Raw genomic sequence first — 25,874 nt, forward strand, 5'->3', positions numbered from 1 at the left:
CGGTAACAGCCAGAGAGCTTATCGTGAATCCACATGCTAATTTTTTTTTCCACTCTCCACTCTTCTGAATCAGTAGGAGGGAGTAAAAATGAATGCACTCGGTCTGGAGATGAAAAAAAAAACGTCTCTTTTGTACCATTAAACGTGAATGAATTGATTTTTCTTCAGGAAAATTGAAGGGTTTTTCATTTGTCGAGGCAAATGATTAATGCATTTATCGAACGGACGTGATGTTTCCAATGACTCGTGGTAAAAAATTATTTGTTGAAAGGGCCATGATTCGTCAAAAATGAGAATGCAGGGATTTTTTATTTTACATTAGTCAGTGATTTATGTTATTATTTTATACAATAAAAAATCAGATGGTGAACACCAGGATTAGCTGATGAATTTTCTTCTCCACGTTTGGATCCTCTGTTTATCCATCCTACCTCAAATATTAGCAGACCACTTGGTTCTGTCCAGTGATGATGTCCTGGAATGCGTTTAAAATATTGAAACAAGGAGAAAATTACCGGTCTTCGGCATGACTGACTATGTTCCTCCATCGTTTCACACTCACCTGCGATTCCCAGTGATCCTTCAGTCACTGGGGGGAGGGGAAACCTTTTATATCACCATGCACCGTGAGACAATCGCCTTTTCCCGTCATTCCCGCTGACCATTGATCCTTGAACAGAAGCGTCTCATGAAAAATCATTCACGACCAGAAATATTCAATAAAAATCTCATTTGTCTTTCTGTAATCTCAGAGCGAGCTGCGGTAATGTCTTCAAAACCCCTCCTAATTGTCCCTGAATCCCTCCAAAAAAATTACTCCCCCCAATTAATTTATAATCACTAAATAAAAATTCATTGACTAATAAATTTTCATCTCTCGACTCCTCAAAAATTCTCCCCTTCAATTTTACCCCAGATTCAAATAAAATTCTTTCAATTCAGATAAAAAAATCTCTGAGGCAATCGCTCCACCAATTCTTCGAATACATCACCAACAATGTCCCTAAAACCATCAAACCATATTCCACGGTCACCAGAACGTCTCCCTCCTCCCAAACCGCGAAACTTTGCAAATGACTGCAAAAGACGAATGACTCAGAGGCTAATAAAAATGAAACTCTGGAAGTGAACGTGATGATGAAGAGGAGACGAATAAGAACTAGTGGTTGCGGGCGGGCATGGGAAAGGCCAGCAGATTCATTGACTCGAGGGGGGTACAATGCTTGGTGCGAAGGTCCCCGGGCATCTTCTTCCATTGTTCCATTAAGCCTCCCCCCTTTCGCCCCCAACCGACGTGAGTCTGTTTTATGAACCTTAAACAAATCGTTTCCCTTTCTCTCGTAACAGTTATACAACAGCGACAAAATGCGCGTGCGCGCACTCTCCTTTCTCGACAATTTCTTTCAGCCCTGTGGAGTAACAGCTCCGAGGCGCTCTGCACCCTGTTTATATCCCTTTTATTCATCGTTTCTCATCCGCCTCTGGCCAGCGAGTTTCTCCGTCGGATTAAGTAATTATGCCGTCTTTATTTTGGTCGCTTGCTCATTTCCACCGGCGAATTACCAGTAAAGGTTTTAATTCATATTTTAATTGGCGAGTCAATGAGTTTTTTATGGGGTAGACAACTCGAGGGATGTCTCCCCCACAGCTGGAGAGGATTTTTTATTAGTTTTGCTGTTTTTTTTTTCTTCGCGTTTGTTTGCACTGCATTAGTAGAAGAAGAATAGCTGTCGAGATAATTTCATTGTCATTCATGTCCTATTTTAGATAGGACTGAGTCATTTAAGATGCAATAGTTGTTTTAGGAGAAAGATATCTTAATAAAAATCATTATTTCTATTATTGTACTGGATTTTATTCCTCCGTCTGGTGGTGGATTTTACCCGTAGTGAGACCGCAAGCTCAATAACCATCATAAACGTATAGCCCGACGTCTGGAATGTCCACCGCAGACAAAGAATAAAGCCGCGGCGGCCAGTGAGCTTAGGCAGATGATATTATTAAGGAAATTTTCAATTTGTCAGTATTTTAGAGGGGAGGAGGATTTCGAGGGCTGGGAATTCGTGGAGGTTTGAATCAGTACGAAGAGAAAATTTTGTTGGAAAAATTTCAGTGGAATTCAAATTTTTTTAGAAAAATTTCAGTGAAAGTCACATTTTTTTTAGAAAAATTGCAGTAAAACTCAAACTTTTTGAATAAAAAAAAAATCAATAAATTCAATACGACCCTGGTAGGGACTATCTCACCCTGTGATATTGGATTGAGCTATTTATTTATTTATTTGGTGTTGAATGAAATTAAAAAAAAAAAATCAGAAATCCTCAGGAATTAATCTCCACAAGGTCTGAAATCAAAATGAGGAATGTAAGAATCATTGGGTGAACCGAGGTGGCACGCTTGGGTCTTCTGCCGTACCCCAAGGAAGCTCTCGCGATATGAAAAACGAACCGTGCGAAAAAGAATTGGCCGCGTGGATGAAAGGGAGTGCCGGTGGTCCCCAGGTAACTCCACCAAAAAGTATTCGATGGTATTTCGCATAGCCACGGGCTCAACACGCGATATTCATCCACTTATTTTCACCTTCAACTAAAAATTTCGCAATTAGAAGAGCTCACTCAAAGAGCGAGCGCCAAATTAATAAGATCGTACCTGCGACACGTTGAATAAATTATTGATTCGCTGAGGTGAGCTAACTCGGCTCTAATTGCAAATGACATTTTTCCCCTGGAAACTCGTCGACAGGTGAAGCCCATCCATTATCCATAGGGTGATAATTCAATCTCACGATAACGAATATAATAAACGCACCGACAGTTTGACCTCCTTTTGCGACTGGTGTAGGATGCGCGTAATGTATATCTATAGATGTCGTCTCTATCAAAATACCAGACAAACAAAGTGCGCCTCCATCCGGGTCGTGATATGACACCTACTGGTCTTCAATATTGCTCGGTCGGTTGAAAAATATGACGAGACAGAACAAAATTTTTTTTAACAAAATTTATATAATTATTTCGTTTAAACTTAGATAATTAAATCGTCGGAATTTTCCAAATGATTTTTCCAACGAATGACCTTCGATTAATTTCTTCAACACTAACAATCACTCAAGTTTCCTTCAGTTTATAATTAAAGCAATATAATTCCCATAATTCAAACCCAACAAAAAACACCTCATCAAAAAACTAAATATTTCTCCGAAGTAATTCCATATTTATCGAAAATATTTTTTTCCCACTGTAATCCCCCTCCCCCCAATACCTCCAATATCGATGCCGTCACCTCTCGAATCCTTCAGAATTGATGGATTAAATTTCGCCGATTGGCACGTCATGAAGTGTTCAGAGGCCCACGTACCTCTCGGCCCACGAATAAGTGGAGAAAGAAAGGAGCCAGGAGAAAAAAAAGGGGAGGCAAAAAGGGTGATTTCTTTGATCCTCACTCCGTCTCGTTTCTCTCCTCACACTCTCCTCCCTTTTGCCCCCACCTACCCCCCCCCCCCCCACACCCCACCCACCTATTCCCATCGAAACGAGGGATCCTCGCACTTGGCGGGCCCCAAATACGAAGGACCTCCCTGGACTCTCGTCGGAGGTCTGTCCCCCTCCTACGCCTCACCGCCCTCTTCCCACCTCATCCACGAGGATATCTCCTTTGTGATTGTATTGGGTAGGATATAGGTGTAGCTTTTGAAACTGAAACAAAATAAAAACAAAATAGCTGTGGAGCCCGCGTGGTGATGGTGCTGCTGCTCGCGGTGCCGCTGCCCTCGGTCCCACGACGAATATTTTCATGTGATGGGTGGGGTGGAAAAGGAGGGGAGGAGGAGGGAGGGGGAGGGAGGATGGGAGGGGACTTTCGCGGTAGATTTGCCGCGTGGAGAGAGGAGTGGCGGTATTTTGGGTAGAGGGATTTACAAGAGCGGTGCAACAGACTTGAACCGCAGGACCACGCAACCCTTGGTCGCAGAGGGCCGTAGGACCGCATTCCACTGGGTCTGGTGTTGTGCGCCTCGTGTTGTCCAATGTGAACACTCTTGCACGGCGCCTCTGCAACTTTAAACCAAAGGACCCAATACAATTGCCATTTCGATAGGTACAAGTTTTACGAGGAATACGAAAAACGACAGGTTTTTATTTCAGGGGAAAAAGATGAGGGTAAATCAGGTTTTGTTTATTGCAGGGTATGATCGGATGTTTTGTCGTTAAGTTGAATATCCGGATTTCGAGAATTTCAATAATTTTAGGTGATTATTCCGGGGGAAAATTACCCTGGGTTTTGTTTTTATTATATTTTTTGTCTTATAGAAAAATATCTTTAGATTTAAAGTCTGATTAGGGACTAGAATTTTCAGGAATTTTTTTTTGTAGGACGGTGTGAGGTCGTTTAGTTCGTTTCGTTAAACAATGAACATTAAATCGATTGATCGTTTTGTTTGCGAGGAATCGCAACTTGATTACGCGTGAAGTGAAATTTCATGGAGTGATTACTAGGGATTTTCAGGTGCGTGTGAGTCAATTCGATTGGGAGGATAATCAAATTGTTGGTCAGATGTGGGTCATAGTGTACAGGTGGTGGTGAGACAAGACCGACAATATGAGGAGGGGGCAGGAGGGGGTGTAGATGAATGGCGAATGATGAATAAAAAAATTATGAGTGGAGTAATTAAGCGACAATTGTTGGAATTTTTAGAATTTATTTTCGAAGTACAATGAGTGACCCTGGACAGTCATTTTAACGCTTGTGGTGGTTGTGAGGGCGACGTTTTCTCACGCTTTTCTTTTCAATATTTTTTTTATCGCTGGATCTGCGGTGACCCTCGGAGGTGGTACAGAGGAGTCATTGTCGTCTCATTAATGCAGAGGATTTTGCTCAGTAATTAGCGCATCACTTTGAACATTGAAAGTGGTTTTTTATGAGCAGTCGTACTAATGGGGAATATGAATACTAGAGCTGTAGATTTTCAGTTTTGAGATCATATTTTTTTCGACAAAAGTCATTGCAAAATACGAACTTGAGCTCATTAGTGGGCGATTAAAATTTGCATTTTTGTGTTTCGGCATTTGAGCTGAAAATAGAATTAAAAAAAAATGATATTCATGCTGGGGGTAATTATGGAGCAATTGTTGCTATTTTTCGAATTTAATTTCGAAGCATCACAACTGACTCTGAACACTCATTTTAAAGCACGTGATGGTTTCGAGCAACATTTTCTCACGCTGTGAAGTTTGTACTTCATCTTCTTTTCTCATTTTTTCGTGTAGGACTGAGGTGCCCCCGGAGGTCAATTAATTAAAGATTGAAGACAATACTGTCAGTGACTTTCCTCACATAATTACCGTTAAACTCCTCCCCCCCATTGATTTTTCGATAAATATCCGAATTGTCAATTACGAATGTATTTTACTCCCAAACTGCGAGAGGGAACTTGTTCAAAGGTCCAGTGCCACACAAAAATCCTAGTTTTCTCAATGAACTTATCATTGACCCGAAAAACGTGATATTTTTATTTATTTCTGTGACAAGACCCTCTGAAATTTTGATGATTTACACGAAAGCTTCGTGATCAAAGCTCGGGGTCACGAAATCAGTTTGCCACGGTCGGTGTTCGGAGTGGCTCTTCACACAAGCCATCAGCGAATAAATTAAACCCCTACCGGGAATCCACTAACGATCTTATATACAGAGAGATGGGATTTTCCGAGAGGGGAGAAGAAGGACGAGAAGGAGAGGAATCGAGGAGAGTGAGATCGGTGAGTTGGTCACCGTTTCGTGTACAAGTATTCCGCGCGGTGCGGAGGTCCTTGTCGTTGTCCTTGTGAATTTGGGAGGTGGCAATTAAGGACCCCTTGTCATCCCCTTCCCCCCTACCTCCCCCTTCATATCGGTTGATTCTTTTTACCCCCGTGACTTGTTTTTAATCCTCCCGACATTGATAAATGCAAGCAAATGAACATGTTACCAGGACAATGCTCTTAATTAAGTCTGTGATAAAGAGGCCGAGCTTAAAGGGCCGAATTTCCAATTTTTAAACGGTAAAACGAGGAAAGATGGACCCACGGAGGACCTCAAACAATTCGCACGATTGAGAACAACCCCTGAATAATAAAATGATAAAATTTGGAGAGTTGAGCACACTGGAGGCAATCGTCAGTGAATCACCTTGCGAAGGTGGGCCCGTCGGGCCCTCTGAGGTACCCCAGGGTTACGTTGCAATGTAAGCAACCAATACATAATGGCCAGACAACACCACACGTGCACTTCACACAGAAACGAGTCGCATACCATTGGGCCCTCTCTTCCCTCTTCCAGCGAGTCTCAGCCGAAACAACTGGTCCCCGCCTTGCGTGCCCAGACGCTTCACCAGACCTTTAATCCGATCTTCCTGTACCTGTCTACACACGGTGATATTGGGAGGGGGAATTTATGTGTGTTGCACGGTGGGGACCTTTAAAAATTTTACCTAGCCCATCACTTTCCCTTTCTTAATGCAGTAATGTCATAATAATTGGGTGGAGGAGGAGGACGGGACAGGTTTGGACTTTGCGAGGAGGGGGTGAATTGGAATTTTTAGAGCGATTTTTTCTGTTATGATTTTTTTTCCATTGATGAGGCACCCGGAGAAGTGACCTGTTTTAATGAACCTGCGGGGTATGAAGTTTAACATTTTTTAGTCTGGGAAAACCGAATTTTATTTGTTTGTTAATTTATCGTTTTTTTAGATCCATTCGTTATGGAATTAATCACGATTTACATGTTCTGGTTGCCGCATTCTAATGATCCAGGGGCGAGACAAGGCGGTGATAATATTGACGATATAATTATATTTTTGGGGGAGTCCCCCTGGGAAACGAAACGCTTAGACAAACGGAAGTGACTTTCAACTAGAACAATTTTTTTTCGAGTACTCCCTCTAATTCTAGTCTCACCGGAAGACTGAGGTGCCTTAAAAATTTTAAAAGTAATTCATTGAAGGATTTTTTCGAATTTGTGAATTTAAAAATTTTCACAGCTTTAAATATCCAACTCTAAACGATAAATATTTTTCCGCAAAGTCCTCCCTTCCCCCACCAGTCGATTGATTCCCCACATGGTCTGAAATCCTCGTTTCGTGTGCTCCAATGGCTCCTCGCGCGCGAGTCCTGTCCGTGAGTCCTGGGAGACCCACCGCACCATGGGATACCTCTTCCGTCGGCGGCGCAACATCCTTTAATATCTCTCACCGTCTCTCCCTCTCACCCCCTTTCTCCACACCCTCCCATCCCCTCCGCACTCCACCGCGCCCTCACCGATAGCATCTTGATGGAATGCCTGCGGAGGATAGGTACCCGCCGCATTGTCGGCCCTTCCTCTCGCGCATTTTCGCTCGCAACTCCCTTTCCCTCGAATTTTTATTTGTCCCATTAGTTTTTTCTCTCGTACCATCATCTACGATGGGCTTTTTTCGCGATCACCCCTGACTCCACCGACACACATTTTCCGCGGTAGATGAAAACTAACGAAATTACGCTGTCAAAAGTTCATTTAAATCCCAGGAAAATGTGATTATAATTTTAATAGAGAGATTTAGGAGGGTAAAAACTGTTAAAATTCCATCCCCCAATATCCACTCGTCTGTTATCAACAATTTACAATCTCCAACTGGCCAAAAATCACTGAAATCTCGCTGGAATTGTGCACAAAAAATATTTCCTCAATAATCCATTCATCGTGAAAGTACCGAGCACCTGTTGTTACTCTCATCCGACGTATTTTGGGACTGGGCTTGTGCCAAGGTCAGACGCATGAATTTAATTCTCTGACCACTGGCAAAAATTAACATTCACCTGAGCCTCGAATTCCCATCAATTCCCAGAAAGTCTCGACAGACAGAGATACTCACAATTACCCGTAAACTGGTGGCAGCGATTATCCTACCATTTGATGGAGAAGACCAAGAATTCATGGTGAAGAGCATCGGACACAGGTACATTATATCCGTCTACGTCGGCTGGCCAACTATGACTCCCACATGAGCTGTTGAATGCACCTCCAATGTGCGGGAGAATGTGGAGCGTGGAAAAAACAGGATGAAACTTCATGGATGGATTGGATAGGGCGTGGGTTGTTGTGGGTGTTGGGGGGATGGGTGGGAAAAATTTTTGTGGTGGGGACAACGAGTTTTTTTTTTTATTTTTTGGTGGAAAGATTGGGGAAGGTTGAGGACACACAGGGACTATTAAAGGGCCTCGAGATTTTCGGAGAATCGATGGGAAAAACCGAGGGGTTTCTATTCTAATGGGGTTGAGGAATTTTCTGACCGTTACGAGAGATACACGTATCCTGGGGCGAGAGGGGAGGTGGGGGGGGGGGACAATGGGTGTGGTTCTGACATGTACCTGCTGCAAGGTTGAAGGTAAAAAGGGGGAATCACAGCAAAGGGAGGAAATCCTGTATTTAATAACTGGTGGTACCTTTTCGTCAGAAATAGATTTTATTGGCCTGATGAGGGATGATTTCAGAATAAATTTACTGTGATCGGATTTTACGGATGTAATTAATTCGTTAAAAATTCAATAACGTGTCATGGCGTTAAAATTAATTTCCTACCTTGGAAATTCCCCCGCATTGTTGAAGTACCTAGACATCAAATCATGAAGTCCTCAGTGGATAAATCCCTCGTCTTGGTCGCTGATTATGGTGCGAAAACGTCGGTTGGAAGCAGTCGAGCAGGCGCTAGGGGCACGGGATCGGTGGGCAGTGAGAGGGGCTGAGAGGGTGAATGGGGATGGGGAAGAGGGAGTAGGGATCCGTTGGGCGCGAGAGAGGACCCACAGACTCAGTAGAGATGCTGTAAATCCCAGCGGCATGATTAGAGGTCGGCTCCGGTGTATCTCCCTCATTCCACCCATCCTGACCCACCCTCCACTTCGCCCCGTGCGCCTCTGCGTGTCTTGTTATACTGATATTGTATTTCGGTGCTCAGGTAAAAACAGATTTTCAGGCTTAACACCGGGAAAATTACAATTTCGAGGATGAAATAATTTACGCGCCTTCAAATGGAGAAGAAAATCATTTGTTTTATTTTCTAATTATCGATTTATCGAGGGAATTCATTCATTGAATATTTTTACATGTGGAGGGGAGTGGCTACGGTTCCAAACAAATGATTATTGATATGAAAATGTAATTGTTTATAAAATATTTGTAATTTTCAAAGAGCGGGAAATTTTCAATTCTAGAAATCGTTTTTTTGATGTGAAACATCTATAGGCGCACCCCTAAACTGAATCGTTGGCCTGGCGATACTTGCCGTGGCGAGCATTCGCCAGGCTATACTAAGGTATGCCTATCTATATTCTGTGTAGTAGAGTGTACGGCGTGGCTTCTCACTCAGTTCGACGTTGTTGTTTACTACGGTACACATAACCTGCGTTTTATTTAATTTTTCATTTTAATTTTTGACAATAAAATATGTGTGACAGTGATAACTCAGAAGATCAAAGTGATCAACCTTGTGCAAAGAAAGTGAAACTACACTATGGTATACTACCAAGTCATCAGTAAGTAGATCGTATTTTTCAAGTCTCCATAAATGTAATTATTATATTTTTATATTTAATTAATTATATTCATATTAATCATATTAATAATTTATATAAATTATATTAATATTATCTTCAATTAAGGATTCTTTTATTATTCATGAAGGAATTAATATAGAAAAATTTATTAATAAAATTTATACTTGCAAATCTTTAGTCATATATTGCAATAATTAACTAAGATTTGAGTTCATGAGTATATTGAAGCCACACTTAAATTTTTTTTTTTTGTGTATTTCAATATCATATTGTTTTAAATATTTCAGTTCCCAACAATCATCAGAAGGATCACAAAATATTATTATTGAAACTGGACGTCACCCTGATCAGTTAAACACAAGGCATACTATCAATGTTGTGTCAGACTTTATTAATCGAATAGTACCAGACTATTTTAAACTATTGCATCTATTGGAAATGTGTGTTCTTCACATGTTAAACTACAAGACGGAAGTGAATTAATTATGATTGTAATATACATTTCACCTAATAACAAAATGGATCATCTCATTTCATTTTTACATGAAAGGTTATTTCCTTATAGTCAAACAGGTTCAATAATTCTTAAAGCGAATAAACATAAACTACCATTATTTTTAGCTGCATATTTCAGTGTAAATTTTGCAAGAGCTGAATCAATGCCATTAATGACATTTCTTCAAAAAGAATTTCAATGGCAAATCAATAACGATCCAAAAGAATCTACTACCAAATATGGAACAACAATAGATGCTGTATTTGTGAGATATCTTGATGGTGTTTCATCCAATACTTTTGTAACGTACTTTAGTTATCATCGACCAATCGTCACAGTAATACCGGCAGAGGAAAAATCGAATATAACTATTATTGAAGCCACAGATGAAAATATTTAAATTGTGGCAACTTGATACTAATATCGAATTTTTATATCATGTAAATAAATGTTTATTAAATAAAGTTACCATTTACTGTAAGAATCTCGTAATACTTCATTTTTTCATTAGGCTATATTTAATTCCTGTAATAATATTATCTTTTATGCATATTACTTGTACACACACGATGTTTCACATCTGCCAGGCGTCCCATGACGGCTCATTTTTTTTTTTTTTAATTTCAAAGTTTCAATTATTTATCACAATCATTTGTCTGTATCCAGTGACCCCCCCCTCCCCACACTCCTGTACCATATTAATTAATAAATATCTCACATAAACATGTTCACCAACGTTCAGCCATGAGTCAGTACAATAGAAAAACTTATCGGCATTAATTAATTGATCATCATTTTTCCATTTAATTGCACGTTGTGCAGACCCAGTAAATCAACAAAAAGTACCTAAGACCAGCGAAGAATTCGATTGCAATGCACATTCCCCGACAATCTACGTCGTAAACCACTGGCATCATATTTCAAACGTCTGTCTCTCTATCAGTCCACCTCTACTCCTCGACGTTTTTACGTTTACCTGTTCTGAGTCAACTCAGCAGCCATTTAAATCGCTTGTAAGTTTCTATGACGGGCGATCAGAGGTGATCCTCCGAAAAGGAAGAGAAGAAAATACAGCAGTAGGATGGAACACAAACTTGCAGCGGCTACGAGAAGGTCTGCATTCCTTCCGACAAAGCGGGAGCCGGATTATTTGTTGTCATTCCATCATTTACCCGAGGCTGCTAATAGAGTTGTAGATTTTCTAGGAACGCAGGGGGAGGGGATGAAGGTGGGATAGGGTTGCTGGATGCACGAGGACAGAGACCATATGGTGTTGGTGGATTAATTGCATTATCTGATACGGTAATCACTTGCTGTGAGCGGTTTGCTCATTATTTAATGGGGGGTAATTCGTCAGAGGGAGGGGGGGGGGGATTCTTGAAAAATTACGTGACCGTTCCGTAATCGGTGGGTCGAAACGAATTTTTCTCTCGTAGTGGAGTATCGGAACGTGAAACCAGTGCGAAAATTCCCCCGGGAATTCATTGAAATTAGTCAACGGGAATTAGTAACATGCAACAATAACGATGAAAAGGGGTTGATTATGAGATTGTGCGGATCGATTAGGTCGGCGAGATGTCAGTTGACGATTGAATAAAACTGTGGGAAAGTTAAACTGAGGGCAATAATTGCATATCATTTGTGCCAGCAGCTGGCACAAATCATTACACACTGGCACTTTGTAATTGCAGGAGGAGGAGAGGAAATGTCACATAAATTTGAAACTCACATTTGGATTAATTGAACTTGTCCAGTGGTGAGATAGTTTCGATGATGGTTTGATGGTAAAAAATGAGAGAGAATCATTTACCAAAAAATACGTATATTATTGTTAAGGGTATTTAGGGGATATCGTAGGGTTTCGAAGACAATTTAATTTTTTTTTTAATGAAAAGAAGGTTTGATTCAGTTTGACTCAATTAATGAATTTATTTGATTGCGGTAAATTACAGAATCTTTCCCGATTATGGAAAAATTATCCGGATCAGTCTATTCGATGGGGTATTTTTCGTTTCTCTTTTGGGTTCAGTCGAACGACTGACGAAGACGAATGAAACGATTTGTCCAGGTGTGGATCGAGTCATTCAGTGACTTTTTTTCGCTCCATTACGGCATCGAAGATTATCAGGGGCATTAGGGGGTGCTCCTGGGCAACGTCAAGGCGATTGCAGTCTGGTGGGGTACAATAGGGTGGGCTCTACATACGAGCAACTCGTGCCAAAGCAGATGTCCTTATTGTCATGGTAAGGGATCAACAATAACTTATGCGTAACGTCTTTCGGTTTACTCTGCTACCCCATGCGTTTCTTTACCTTCCTCAACTGTCTCTCAATATTTTTTTTTCGCGGTGAAATTTTTGATGAATCGTCAGGTTAAATTACAGAATGGAAAATGAAAATGGAATTTTTCACCGATATTAGGGTTTGGGTTTCCCTGGAGAGGATTAATGGTTTTTTCTCCTCGAGATATTTTATAAGTTTAAAAAAATCCTTCATTTTACTGCACGAAAATAATCAACAAGAGTTGCGCATCTTTTCTGAAATTTCCAAATGCGATTGTGGAAAATTTTTTAACCACCGGAAAATTCTTCCGGCGCTGGCACTGGAAATTTTATTGACTCGAATATGAATTGCTCCGAAATTTCTGTGAAATTTTCTCTCCACACCCCCAGAAATTGTCAAGACCAATTTCTCTTTGGACTCGCCAATAATTTCCCCAACAGCCGCCGCATTTTCCCATTTTCCCACCCCAACGGAGAGTCATCAACTTCGGAAAAAATAAAGCTTAATTTGATAGATGTACATCGCACAGCTGCATCAAGACCTCCTTAGCCTTCTTCATATCCCCTTGGAATGGATCCGTTGACTCGTGCCAGGTGTTTCTCATGTAGCACACTCCCGGCCTCCTCGATATTCCAAAGTGTACTCCATCGTCTTGCACCGGTTATATAATGACTGCTGGATGGTTTTCGTCGTGTAACCCCCTGTGGCCGGTATTCAGACTGATTTGCACTCCGCCGAGGGGTTTGACCGTTTTCACCCTTATTCACCAATTCAACTGACACTCTTCTCCCCCACCCCTGGACCACTGAATACACAAGGACAATTCAAGATTTCTTTCATTTATTTTCTTTTCTTTTTCGTCATTTCTCCCGGTGAACGCTCTTTCATGGCATTTCGCGCACATTGCGTCTGACCCGTAGCCAGGTGCCCTCCTCCCTCCCGCCTATCGCTTGTGCAAGAGTCACCCCTCCACGAGAAGTCGTTTTCTTCGGCCAGAAGACTACGCAGGTGTGTTGGCACGCGACGAAATAATTTTCTGGTAATGGAGAAATGCTCGGTCGTCGATTTTTTATTGACTCCGGGCGTTCAGAGGATTGCCAGGAGAGAAATTTTCTAAAAAAATTGCAAATACTTGAATTTTTTCTCGCAAAAATCCTCATCCTCCCTAATAAAGTCAAGTCATTTTCTAATAATTTTTATATAATTTTTTAAAGATAAATTTTCCTTCACGTCGCGTCACGTCGAAAATTTTTCACAAAACCTGAAATATTTATGAAAATAAAAATAATTGATCTGCGTTAACGAAGATGTTAAGCAACTTTTTCACACGAGGAAATGATGAATATTAATTCACCAACGGTTTTGACAAACATCTTTTTTCGCTACGTTATTGCTACGACCGGGTTCAAACCTGCGCGAGCCCCCTTCTGTCACTCTCCTCCGTCTCTCCTCTCCTCCATGTCCCCAAGGTAAGTGTACACCATGTGGATGGGAGTTGAACGTTTCCGTTGAGAAACCACCCCTCTATTCGTAGCCAAACCGTTTCTGGAATAATGGGTATTCCTTCGTACAGCAGTCTGGGGTGCATACCAGTATCATTATCGTACAAGTCGTTGGTGGATGGCATAAGGCACGTGCTGATCGCGTGGCCAAGGCTTTTTACATCTTTTCCACCTTTTCATTCCTCGACAGATGACGAACAGTTGAGGGTAGCAACGAATTAACCGACACATTCGTTAATTTGATTGTATTAATTATTTACCTGGGTTATTTCCATCGTTCGGGATCGAATTCTGGGATGCGGAACGGGGTCTGTGTCGATCCTTCGTTACGCTTGGATTATAACTTTTTTGTTCGTGATTATGGTAATTAGTTGAATAATTTTATAGAAAAATAGAATCTGCTTTTGCGCTTGAGGGATGAGATTAATTGCGAATTATTGCGCGATTTTAGTTGACGGATTTTTTGTAGAATAATTTAACTGAGAAAAAATTTATTTAGATAATAATAATAGGCTTCGATAATTTTCAAAAATTATATTAAATTCCAATGAGGGATAAAGTACTCAGGTAAATGGATTTTTGTATTTTTAAATAATCGAAAACCCATTGTAATTCGTCACTGAATGTCGTTGGCTGACCCCAAATGTCCCGACAACCCTCACAATAGGAATTGCTCACCCAAAAACTGATTATATCCGCATTCATCATATTCAAATTATGTGAAAGCTGCCGTTAAAGCGAGGAAAAATTTTTTGACCATCCTTTTTGGGAAAAGAAAAGTCCAAAGAGACTCGTGAAAAGTATCTTCAACCGTAGTTTCTATTCACCAGCTTCTCCGTATTTCCATCGCCTCTGAGATCAACAAGTGGCCGACCACCCAAACTCGCCCAGGATCAGGTTGGGATCCATGACTGTGTTAATGAGGCGTTTTAAGGAGTTATTCTCCGAAACTACGAGGCTTTCCACTGTCAAAAATCCTCGGGCTTTACTCCAGCCTCACGTTTTCTCATGTCCCTGGATTTTTCGTTGATTGTCAAGAGATTAGTCAACAACTGCACACACGTGCTGCTGCCGAAAATCGATTCACGTTGTTTGTGAAGTCGATCGAATGACTCGTGAGGATATCATGTGGGTGCCCTCAGCCCGCAGACACAAAAGGTGTATCGCATTGCCTATAGTTTCATTGACGAGTGACACAGGGAATTGTGAGGCTAGAGCTATCCGGGGGGGTCTTTAATTATTCCAGTTATTTATTGCAATGAATGAGGTGAAGTGGGAGATGAATTGTGCAGCGAAATTTAGTTGAGTCGACTCTTGGGGAATCCAAAGTGAAAGGGGACAACGAAAAGTCAATTAAGATGGAATGAAAGTACAAAATAAATCACTAATTGTCACATTAGATAACAATAATTTGAATTTTGCTAGAAAAATTGTGGATTTCTGACATATTTTCCAAAATAAAAATGTCGACTATTTAAATTCTGCTCCAAAAAATTTCTCACGGATTTGTTTTTCCCGGTGAATAACAGTACGACCACTCCCTCAAATCCTTCAATTTTTTTCAATATTTACGAGACACCTCGTGTTCGCCGTAATTTATTCGATACTTTAAAAATAAAGCGAGATTAATAAATGAATTGTTTGTTGTAAGTTATGCCCTGTCTTTGAAGCTCAATGGGTTGCGTGAGTCTTTAAAAATTATTATTTGCCTCTTGCCCACCTTAGCCCGACATTATGAACGACCGGTAGGAGCCACCCCATCGGCATACTTCGACGCTCACAAAAGAAACTTCGCGCAAAAAACCGCTGAATAATTTTAAACCCAAAAAAAAAATCAATTTTTTTTTCGTAATTTTTCCTTTCACCTGAAGTATTTTACGAAGTTTATCACGAAGTTGAGAATTCGATGGGACATGATGATAGGGATAGGTGGGTTATGCTGGGCGCCAGGCGAAGTGAATTGATCAGGTGAGGTGGTGCAACGAATTTGTACCGGTGGGTTAGGATGCGTGCGAACGTGATTCGAGGAACCGCAGGGAGTTTTCGAGTGACCGCAGTGATATTCAGGAGTCGTTATGTGGAATTCTGGGTTTTGGGTTCCCAAGGATTTTTTAACCTGCAACATTGGGAAGAAAAATTGATGTCAATGAAGTAAAATTTACTAGCACCAAAGATTCTGACGCTTAATTAATTTTCACTGAAAATTAATGGCCTCGTTTACCTCATGATTCAAACAAATAAAAATCCCGGGACCGAAAAGTATTTTTCCAGCGAAATATAAATCAATTCTCTTGAATATTTGGTAATTGTCCTCTCGATAATATTAAAATTAGGGAATGAAGTAGAGTGCAAAGTCCACGACATTTATCTTTATTCAACCACACAACAATCGCCGGCAGTTAGAACTGGACATTATCTTTATCTAATAGTGTTGTAAGTACGAGCATGAGCCGCAAATTATTGTGCCTGTGAACGGAAGACCCACAAATGAATTCGTCTGTGACCCGAGTGTAATTCGCCCGCGTGCGGTCCTTGTAGATGCCGATGGCTTGCACCTATACATAAAAAAAAAATAAAGAAAGAGAATGAAAAAAGAAATAAAAAGAAGAACTGAATAAACTCGATGCGTCCAACTGTACGTACAATTCTGCAGCATTCATCAAACTGTAGCGCATTAAAAAACAACATTGTGTGTTTGCAATTTATTGTCTTGATGGGTGTAGTCAGGCAATTTGGGGCCTGCCCCGCTCCACTGATGGGACAGAAGTGAGTTTATGTACTCACTCAGGGACCAAGAGTGTTGGACACTAAGTTTACCCACTTCCGACGGATATTCGGTGTCGAGAAATTGCCAATTGTCTCAATGGACCACCATTCGAGACTGCTTCACACTTGATGTACTTTATAATAAGAAAACGAGAGAGGGGATTGAGAGAAATTCACAATTAAATATTCAGGGATGAGTTCATTGGACTGAGCCTTATATTTTTTCATACGGTGGAATGAAATTTAATGTTAAAGCTGTTCATTCGTTTATTGCTCACAAAGTAATGAAAAAAAACCAAACTCAGTCTTCTGGTATTTTTTTAAATTTTAGAAATTTTTTTATTGTCGTTTTCCAAGTCTATTGTTGCAGCTCTAACGCAATGAACTATTGACTTGAATTGATATTCACTAGGATAGCGCGTGTATGATAGGCCAGTAATTTATTCCCATTATTGTCGATCCTTATGTATTCATTTATTCATTGAAAAGGACTATTCGGTTTTATTGTTATTAGATTTAGGAAAAAATGGGGGAATACTGGAGGCTCTAAAGTTTATGAAGTTGAGTGCATTTACCGTTAATTCAGTTTCATTTCCTGCTGGCAATCTCTTGTACCGAGCTTTTTCCATCTCTGTCAAAAATCCCTGAAAGTTCCGTCAAGTTCTGGCCCCGGAATTACGATAAATCAACGTAATATTTGCGAAATACTTCTCTCCGCGCATGTCGACGTACATTAATTTAGAAAAAAGTTTCTCAAACTCTTCCTGAATGTGAGAAATCATCCCCCAGTATTATTAAAAAATTTGTCGACCCCCTATCTCCATCGCGATACGTGTCATTGATGACAATTCGATACTGACCGAGCGAAAAAATTCCCATGAACGACCCCGGACCACTATCAGCCATTCGTGAACCACCAATCCCGAGCATCTGCCCTATACCGGTCTCCCAATCCCTTCAGCATGCAATTAAGTACACGTACAATCCAGCCACCCCAGGAATAGTCTCCAGGGGCATCAAAATGCGACGCGCATTTGCTGGAGGGCCCCGATGAGCTGGAACCCTCTGGTCGGCTGCCCTACCTGCCCATTCGCCTCCTCCCTATCTGATTCATGGGGGTTTATTCGAGTGGATGTGCTTGCCAAGGGGGTTCTGTGGGAATTTCACTGAATAGTCCCGGTAAAACTGTACGTGCTCGACATCCTCGAGGGATGTTGTATCATAAAACAGATACAACTGCAGATGTCATGGGTTTCACACTGTTTTCATTCATCTAATCCCCCGTTTTATCTTCATTCAATAGATCGTCATTAACTCGAGGGGTGCGTCACCGGCAATTTTCACAGTTCAACCCTTTCGTCGGAGTGGATTAGACGTCAGGGCTCATTCGGTAAATTTAAACGCACAAATATTTTTCTATCACCAGTTTTTTTCGGGGGATTTGAAGTTTCAGGGCGCATCGAGGAAGTTCACTGAAGTCAGGGCTCGAAGGTGCGCTTTCTAAGGGTCGGTAGACTCCCTTATAACGAATATTTGAAACAATTCTTTAATTGCAGTTTAAAATCCTTTTAAACGAATTTCGCAGGTTTGAGATATTCAGTTTCACTCATTTTACCACTTCCCGGTTAATTTGTTATTGGAGACCTTGAAAAATTCTAAAAATTTCATGCTCACGTTCAGTTGTTAACCACCGGTCCCCTCCCCCCACCCGAATATTTAAAAAATAATTATCCAAAGAATTCAATGTATCCCATCACCAATCCCATCTTTTCGCGAAGATAGAAGGCACACAAACACAAAAGAGAAGTATATGCGGCTTCGCGATCGCCCGTGGGATCGTCACATCCGCCCAAATCGCCATGCAGTCATTATATGTAAATGTTTTTGTCGCACATAAAAATTCATGGGGACGTTAAGAAAAAAAAGCGGTTTCAGAGAACCGCGAGAGAGAAATAAAAAAAAAATGAATACCCGGAGCATCACGGGATTTTCGATTTTTCCGAAGTACCGGGGGTTGCAATGAAAGACATTCCGAGGAATCCCGGGAAACGAGTATAGAGTTACTGAAGCCCGTGGACTCCAGGGGATGATGTAAACAATTCTGTCAACAAAATTTTTCTCAGGCTACAGGCAAAAATCGCCGGGGGATTCCCACGAACTTCTCAGACTTGAAGATTTTTTTTTTTTGTTGACGCTTCAGTAGACTTCACCCCATGAATGAAGCAACGTGGGTGCGTGGGATTCGGCCCAGTGAGTAAAGCGTCCTAAGGATTCCAGTGGTCTTGTTCCACAGTTCAACGTGATCTTGATCCACTCGGTACCACTATAGAAAAATCTGAAACTCGTTGTTGAAGATGCGTTAAACTGAATCGCGTGGGATAGCTCTTGTCCTTGAGCGTAAGGGGGAGAAGGGGGAAATTAAGACACACACATTGAATTATTCCTATTGAGCTTCTTCCGGTGGTGTACGAGAGGTACCTTTTGTGGTACAAACCGATGCCCGAGGCATGTCAACGTTGTTGATGAAGTTGAAGCTGACAATGAGATAAAATGAGCTGAAGAGACCGCTTTGGGAATTTTTGAAAATGAAGAGGTCAGGGTATTGAATGAACAAAACCTAAATTAAAAAAATCTCAATAACCAATTAATCAATTAAATAGGGAGTCAATAAGTTGTTACGATTTATTTATATATTCATGTTCACTTTTAGTGAATGGTATGATAAATTTTCGTCAAAAATTCCTGTTCACGTACCGCTCGGGAGGAACATTTGAGTCTTAAAAAAAATACTCGGACCAGCACAAGAGCAATTTCCCACCTGTTTGAAGTTTATGGGTTACAGCCCTCTGTAAAGAATCCTGAAAGTCTGGTCAACATACCACTCGCCGAGTAGTTTCACCACCCCACTAATCCTTCAAAAAAAAATCTACTTCAGAGGCTGCGCCAAAGAACATTTGGGGTTTCAACTTCGGTTGTCATTTTCCCTGGAACGTTTTACGACCAGGGAAATCCCCGTCGTTTCGACCCTGACAAGGAACAATGTCCTATCACATGGTCCTTCACTCCAGGTGTTTCTCGAGTGCCGAAATTTCGAAACTGTTGACTAATTTTTTTCACAGTTCCTCGTGCATTCAAGGTCCATCTTCCCCGGGGAGAATTGTTTTTGAGGCGGTGTCCGAACCCCCCGCGGGCTCCACCCGTTCATTGTTCAAGTGCACTTACGCCCTCAATGCTCTCCCAGGATATTTTCTCATTGTTTCCTTCGCTCTCCCGTTTGTCTGTTGGGTCGGGGGAGAAAATCCGGGGAAAATCGCTTCGAGATGTTTTTTAACCTGAGGAAGTTGCTATCATCCGGAATCACACAAGACCGCCGACCCCTCCCTCTTGTGCGTGCGGTCACAATCGCCGTCTTAAGACACCACTAATTTCGAGGGCTCACCCCTCGAGGAAGTCCGGTCAAGAAACTAGGGGTTGAGTAGGAAGCGTGCCCACATAGTCCACAGGTGTTGTATTTTTTATTATTGACACCTGTTGTATCCTACGGCGATGAAGACATGAATTTTGTAATCGTCGAAATCCGGAACCCTCTGCTCATCAAAATTGTTCACATTTTTGGAAAATTAATTCTGTTCTACTTCCGATCGCGACATAAAATTGACAAAATGATTCGTGAACCTCCGTAGACAATATCCATGTTCCCCCGCCCCCTACTTTCTGCATTATTGGCTCCCTATTTTTCACCCTATCATTTTCATTGACAGCGAGCCCCAAAGTTATCACCATTAATTTTCAAATTAATTTTGCAAAACACTTGATGATTTGGACTTCAATAATATAACTGGAGAGATTGAAAAATAATGAATAAAAAACTGAAAAAAAAAACTTGTCATCGCGTAATCTCGGAACTTTACGAATGAGAAAAGGGAGAGAGGGATGAAGGAAAGGAGGAAAGAGAGACGTCGGTTCATTAATACTCTTGGCAACGTTTCTTTCCTCGTCCCCTTTGCTCTCTTGGGTTCATTGAGTACGTCTGGTATGCAAGGCCAGCCAACACTGGCTCGGTCCAGGGACCCTTTAAACATTTCACCACAGCTCCACGTTGGCATTCACGTCCACTGTAACCGGCGCAAGTGTAAAACAGCCGGTTCGTGTTTTAGCTAGTGACCTTCAACTTGATGCTGGGGTATTTCGGAGGATTCTCAGGCCATGTGAAAACGAGCAACTCATCTGTATCATTTAGGACGGCCTCTGGAGCACATGGGAACTGATTTTTTTACTAAGATTAATTAGGAATAGAAAGGAGAGACGAACTGGAAGAAAATTGTTGGTCAATTTGTCGTTATTTATGGATCTAATGATTTCTAATGACTTTGACTAGAAGTTACATTCGTATGTGCTTTCAACAAAAGCCATTTTCCACGTGAATTACTCAGGATCGGCCAATGGTGGGGCGAGTGTCGGCGATGGCTCGCATTTCAATAAAATAATTAATTTACTCAAATAAATTCCCTGAACGATTTTTTAAATTTTCAAATAATCAAGTTTTCGCTGGAATCGCGGAATAATTCACCTAAAAAATCTTCCACTCGGAAGCAGGAATGTTAAAACTGCGGATAAAGGTAATCAAACATACCTCGACGTCTTCACTCTTGATTTCAGATCACGAGTCAGACTAACCACATACGCCTCTCTGATAGATGGACGGGGTGTCGTCTTGTCGTTGCATTCTCTCCTTTACCACCTCCATTTTTATCTTATTTTTTCAAGAGTTGACTTCTCCAACCGCCAACCACTTCTTCGGCAATTCCATCACGAGTCCCAACCGAAACATCCTGCATCGCACCTAGCCACTTTGTTCATCTCTTCCACGTACTGGCTGGAGACAAACAAATGTTTTTACTTTGTTATTTTTGGTGAGGTTAAGCAAACGTGATAATGATAATGCTGCACAGTGGTGGACTTCTTCGAACGCAGGGGAGCAGTCATCGACGAGTGCAAGTTGATATTGTCATTAAAATTGGAGAAAATCATCAAAATAAAATGAAATTTTTTTATTCATTATCGAAATTACAATTGCAGTCCATCGACTAAGATATGACGGTCGTAATGGAAATAATTTAATTATAAGAAGACAATAATTGATTACAGAAAATTTGTTTGATCGAAATTGAAGGATTTTGTCATTTCAATCAATTTCTTCTCGTCATCCCCGACGTATCTCACCCGGTCTATTTTTTCCCTCACCAATTTATCTGTAATCTATCGACGCGGGAGGCAACAGGTTGGCCGGTCTGGAGACGAGGGAACGAGGGATGACGACTGAATAACCAACGCTTGGATGTAATCTTGTCCTCGACCTTGAAATTCTCCAAACGGGAACTGTGTCTCATTCGTTCCTCGGGGTTTTATTTCTTCATCAGGTTTTAAATGGAATTAATAAGCAGTCGTTTAAAAACCCCTGGCGATTAGTTCCTCGCTCCCTCCGTACTCTCTGTCCCTTTCTTTCCTCTTTGTAAATGGCATCGCATTGCGTGCATTGACGAATCGAGTGGTGCGACTCCACTATCCAGTTCAGGCGGAATTTGAGTTCTCTTTATCTATATCGTACGGGCTATCTCGACGCAGGTGCCCACGGCACGTCGTAATTTTATCAATGTCATCAATGCGAAGGAAACAATGAAGGGAAGATAGGGATAAGGGGAGGCGTAGGGAGCCACTATGGGCAACGGAAAAAATTGTGTTTCGAAAACACGAGTGTGTTGACACTAAATTTTAGGAGTAGTATTTTAACGCTATTGACAAAACAACATTCCGTCAAAATGATGGAACGTCGGGAACTTTTAGGAAAAAGGGCAAAATGTTCCGGAAAATGTAGGGAACGTGCCATTGAGACTTCGGAAAATCTTGATACCGAAGAACTCGAATTTTTTTTAGGACGAGTGTCATCGGGTTTTTGATCATGTGACATTCCTGTTGGAGCCGATGGTCAGGACCAGCACGCCAGGTGAGTATAAATCCCTAGAGGATAAATGAAAATCAGGACGGAGACTGTAGTCTCGTGATTTACTCATCGAATAATCAATGAAATACCCGACGGTTCGACGCATCGTTTTCCCTGGTAGAAATGACATCGTCAAAGGACGATTGGACAAATTGAAATTGACGATCCCAAGTGGTTCAGCCAGGGGGAACCCCCGAAATAGCAGGGGAAAATGCAGCGATGCATGAAGCGAGCTTCTGGAAGGTATCGAATATACCCAAAACCTCAAACCGATGCTGCGTCAATTTGCAACAATGTTGCCCTGACGAAGTGATTTGCCGGCGTTGTGGGACCGGCGATTCGAGTAAAATTAAGAGGCTGGTAACTCAATAAGGGCCCGAGAGTGATGATTTTCAGGGGCAGTGGGCAATTCTAAGCCTCCAGAAGCGTTAAATACCGATGGAATTGTACACCAAGCTGCCCACTGACAAGTGCTCGGTCTCATTCCCGAGCCCCTGAGCCTCTCAGACGACGGATCCCCAGGTAGGCGAAAGAAGTGAATGAAAATAGTAAACAAAACAATGAAAAATGAAGGTATGAACGAAAAACGCGATTGAACCGGAGACCAATGGCGGTGTTAACCGTGACGGAATGGCGGTGATCTCCAGTGTCACACAGGTACCGCTCGTGAACGTCTCGTATTTCACATTTTCGAATTTCCAAGAAGTATTTTCATCGTTGGAGTTCAGGAGGCTCCACTTCACATGCACCCCCACCCCTCACGCCAGTGCTTCATACTTCGTTTTTCAAGAACTCGATCATCAACTCTTTGTATCCTCCAACAATGAAGTGAAGGATTGAATGAAGAAGTGGTTTTGCCATGGAACGTACAATAGTCAGGTATTTTGTTGTGTTAATGAGCTATTGGACATTCGACAATTTTTGCTAAAAGCAATGTGACAATCGTGAATTGTTTGCTCCGGTAATACAACAAACGCAGGCAGACATGAATCGGTATTGTGACGATATTGTACCGAAACGAGTCTCCATAATGTCAAAAATAAATCAATCCATTTTGTTGTGTGCAAACAAAATTGATAAAACCGATGTTAATGCCAATCACGAAGTGCTTGTTCCGTTAACATGACAAATGTGGACAAACGTGAATTTTGTAATTACGATGAGGTATATACTGGTGTCTCAAAACCCATGTGAAACATACCAGGGAAAAAGTGTATTTGGCCGGTGCCATGAAGGGAACTTGAGGCCCTGTAGATGCGGTTCTGCTGCTTCTTCATCATTTCTTTGGTAGTTTTAAAATCCAATCGAAGCAACCAGCAATGATCTTCCTGTGCATGCAGTCATCCGGCCGACATTCCGGTGCTTTTTTTTTTCAGGCTTTTGCATTGTGTTTGAGGTGAGATGTTGAGAGCCATTTCTCACAGTTTCATATTTTTCTTACGTCATTGGGGTAAGAAATAACCGAGGGACTATTCCTCAGGATGTCGAGGAGAATCAACCGGAAAATTGCTTGTCCCCATCTAAATAGGAAATATATATTTCTGAGGAAATTTATAAAACTGTCGTATCAATTAATAAGAAATTTACCAGAGTTTTCCTGTCAAAAAAATTCCTGCTTTCCACTTTTCGTCGTCCGGGGATGGGCACTGGCCCTTCCTCGAAGTTGAAGAAGTGAAAATCACTGCTGGAAAATATATTCCATGACAATCGCCTCTGGCCTGTGAAATAAACGTCCCACGCGCCGAAAATCACTTTTCCTTTAAATTTTAATCGCTGGATAAACGGTAACATATGAAATGAAAGTTAAAAGACGAGTGATTTTATCATTCTTATTGTACTGGTGATTTTATGAGGCACTTCGTGCGGTTCGCGTTGCTTTTACGAGTCTAGATGCCTTTTAACGCAAGTTGGAACTATTAAAAAAGAAACGTGTCACTGGTCTAGTTTTGTTGGACATGAAAAACAGACGCCCGACAATAATAAACTTATCATCAAAGGGACATTGGCTTTACTATTGGCAGTAGGGTTGTTGCAGAGTCGTGACACGAAAAACCCACAGCTAACCCATCAGGAAGTTGTACTATACGAGTGAAAAAAAAACCTGAGCTGTATCGGCGAGTGGACAACAGTGGGATATCTGTTCATTAAATAAACTTCATGTTTTTTCTGCACTTCTGGGGATTGATAAGATTGTGTGTGGGACTGAGGTCTTCGCGATTGTGGTCGGTGGCCGAGGGGGTGAAGGGGGGCTGCCAAGAAGCGGTGTAAATAACTTTAAAAAACTCACGATAATTTTTTCACACAATAATTGCTACATTTTTGTTGCATATGAAGAGCAACTTAATAAAAAAAAAGACTTATCAATGGGAAAATGGACATTTTGGTCGGGGTTACGTGACTTATTCATATGACGTATCATCTGATGTATTTTGATCTATAATTATGACAATGAAGATGTCATTTATTGATAATACGGAATACAATATTTCAATCATCAATAAATTTTATCACTAAAAAAATCGTAGATCGATACTAATTAGTGATGGGTCCCTGAAAATTATGAGCAAGATTAGCCACGACGTGAGTGAAAATTAGTGATAACGTACCTTAAAATTACTGTCAAATCACCAGTCTTGAGAAACTCCCGTAATTGAGGGTAAATTCCTGAACATTAATGACGGATTCCTGATGAAAATAAAACCATATTTTTCCTGGTGTGGATTTTCTGTTGTACATAAAAATTTTCACACCCTTGTAATCGATGGAGCACCATATTTTATCATACATTACCCTGAGAATTGCCATTGTTGAAATGACCGTTGCAAAACACGAACCAGAACATGGGCCTGATAATCTCAATCCAAGTGGCCAATATCCTATTCAAAGCGGCGGTTCGAATGAGCCTCGGAGGCTCGCACCGCAAGAGCCTGTAATTTTCGGTGTCCAAACTGGTTCCTAGGAGTCCCAGGTAAATGCCGACAGCGTCAATAATAATAATGAGCAAGAAACTCCTCTCTAAACTGTTTCGACGCTTTTCAAATATTTTTTTCGTTATTGGGTTGCAACAGCGATTTTTAATCATTAATTTTTCAATTTATCGTGACGCAGATTTTTTTTTACTGTGCATTTGAAATGCGAGGAAATCCCAATGTATTTGCTATCAATTCAGAATTTTTTATTGTTCGAAAATGCTCGACTATCACTGGGGCCCTATCGGCCAGAAAAAAAACCAACCGATCATGTCACGTGGCCCTTGGAAAGGGA

At 41.2% G+C, this 25,874-nt stretch overlaps 1 protein-coding gene and 1 long non-coding RNA gene across 5 annotated transcripts; one reads left to right on the top strand and one right to left on the bottom strand.

Annotated features, from left to right (window-relative positions):
- Positions 1-399: 399 nt before the first annotated feature.
- LOC135168906 (uncharacterized) lies at positions 400-25,788 on the bottom strand. 4 transcript variants are annotated; one of them, XR_010300116.1, is made up of 5 exons: positions 25,401-25,788; positions 25,217-25,335; positions 21,243-21,485; positions 563-670; positions 400-475 (listed from the first exon to the last, which is right to left on the bottom strand). XR_010300116.1 is itself a non-coding variant. In XM_064133520.1 (3 exons), the coding sequence occupies exons 1-2, from the start codon at positions 25,690-25,692 to the stop codon at positions 25,235-25,237; spliced, it is 393 nt and encodes a 130-aa protein (XP_063989590.1). In that variant the 5' UTR covers positions 25,693-25,788; the 3' UTR covers positions 18,647-21,485; positions 25,217-25,234. The 4 variants fall into 4 exon arrangements, 1 of the variants encoding a protein (XP_063989590.1); XR_010300115.1 differs by lacking the exons at positions 400-475; positions 563-670 and adding exons at positions 16,088-16,398; positions 16,487-16,743; XR_010300117.1 differs by lacking the exon at positions 21,243-21,485.
- LOC135168306 (uncharacterized) lies at positions 9,255-10,677 on the top strand. Its single transcript, XR_010300018.1, has 3 exons — positions 9,255-9,542; positions 9,851-10,113; positions 10,185-10,677. It is a non-coding gene; the product is annotated as an uncharacterized LOC135168306 (long non-coding RNA).
- Positions 25,789-25,874: the final 86 nt, after the last annotated feature.

This window comes from Diachasmimorpha longicaudata, chromosome 13 (genome assembly GCF_034640455.1).
Source record: "Diachasmimorpha longicaudata isolate KC_UGA_2023 chromosome 13, iyDiaLong2, whole genome shotgun sequence".
Lineage (NCBI taxonomy): Eukaryota > Metazoa > Arthropoda > Insecta > Hymenoptera > Braconidae > Diachasmimorpha > Diachasmimorpha longicaudata.

Coding starts and splice junctions, on each gene's coding strand:
- LOC135168906 (XM_064133520.1), bottom strand. CDS start 25,692: ATGATTAAAAATCGCTGTTGCAACCCAATAACGAAAAAAATATTTGAA. Junction 25,336..25,400: donor CAACAATGGCAATTCTCAGG/GTAATGTATGAT, acceptor TATGTACAACAG/AAAATCCACACCAGGAAAAA.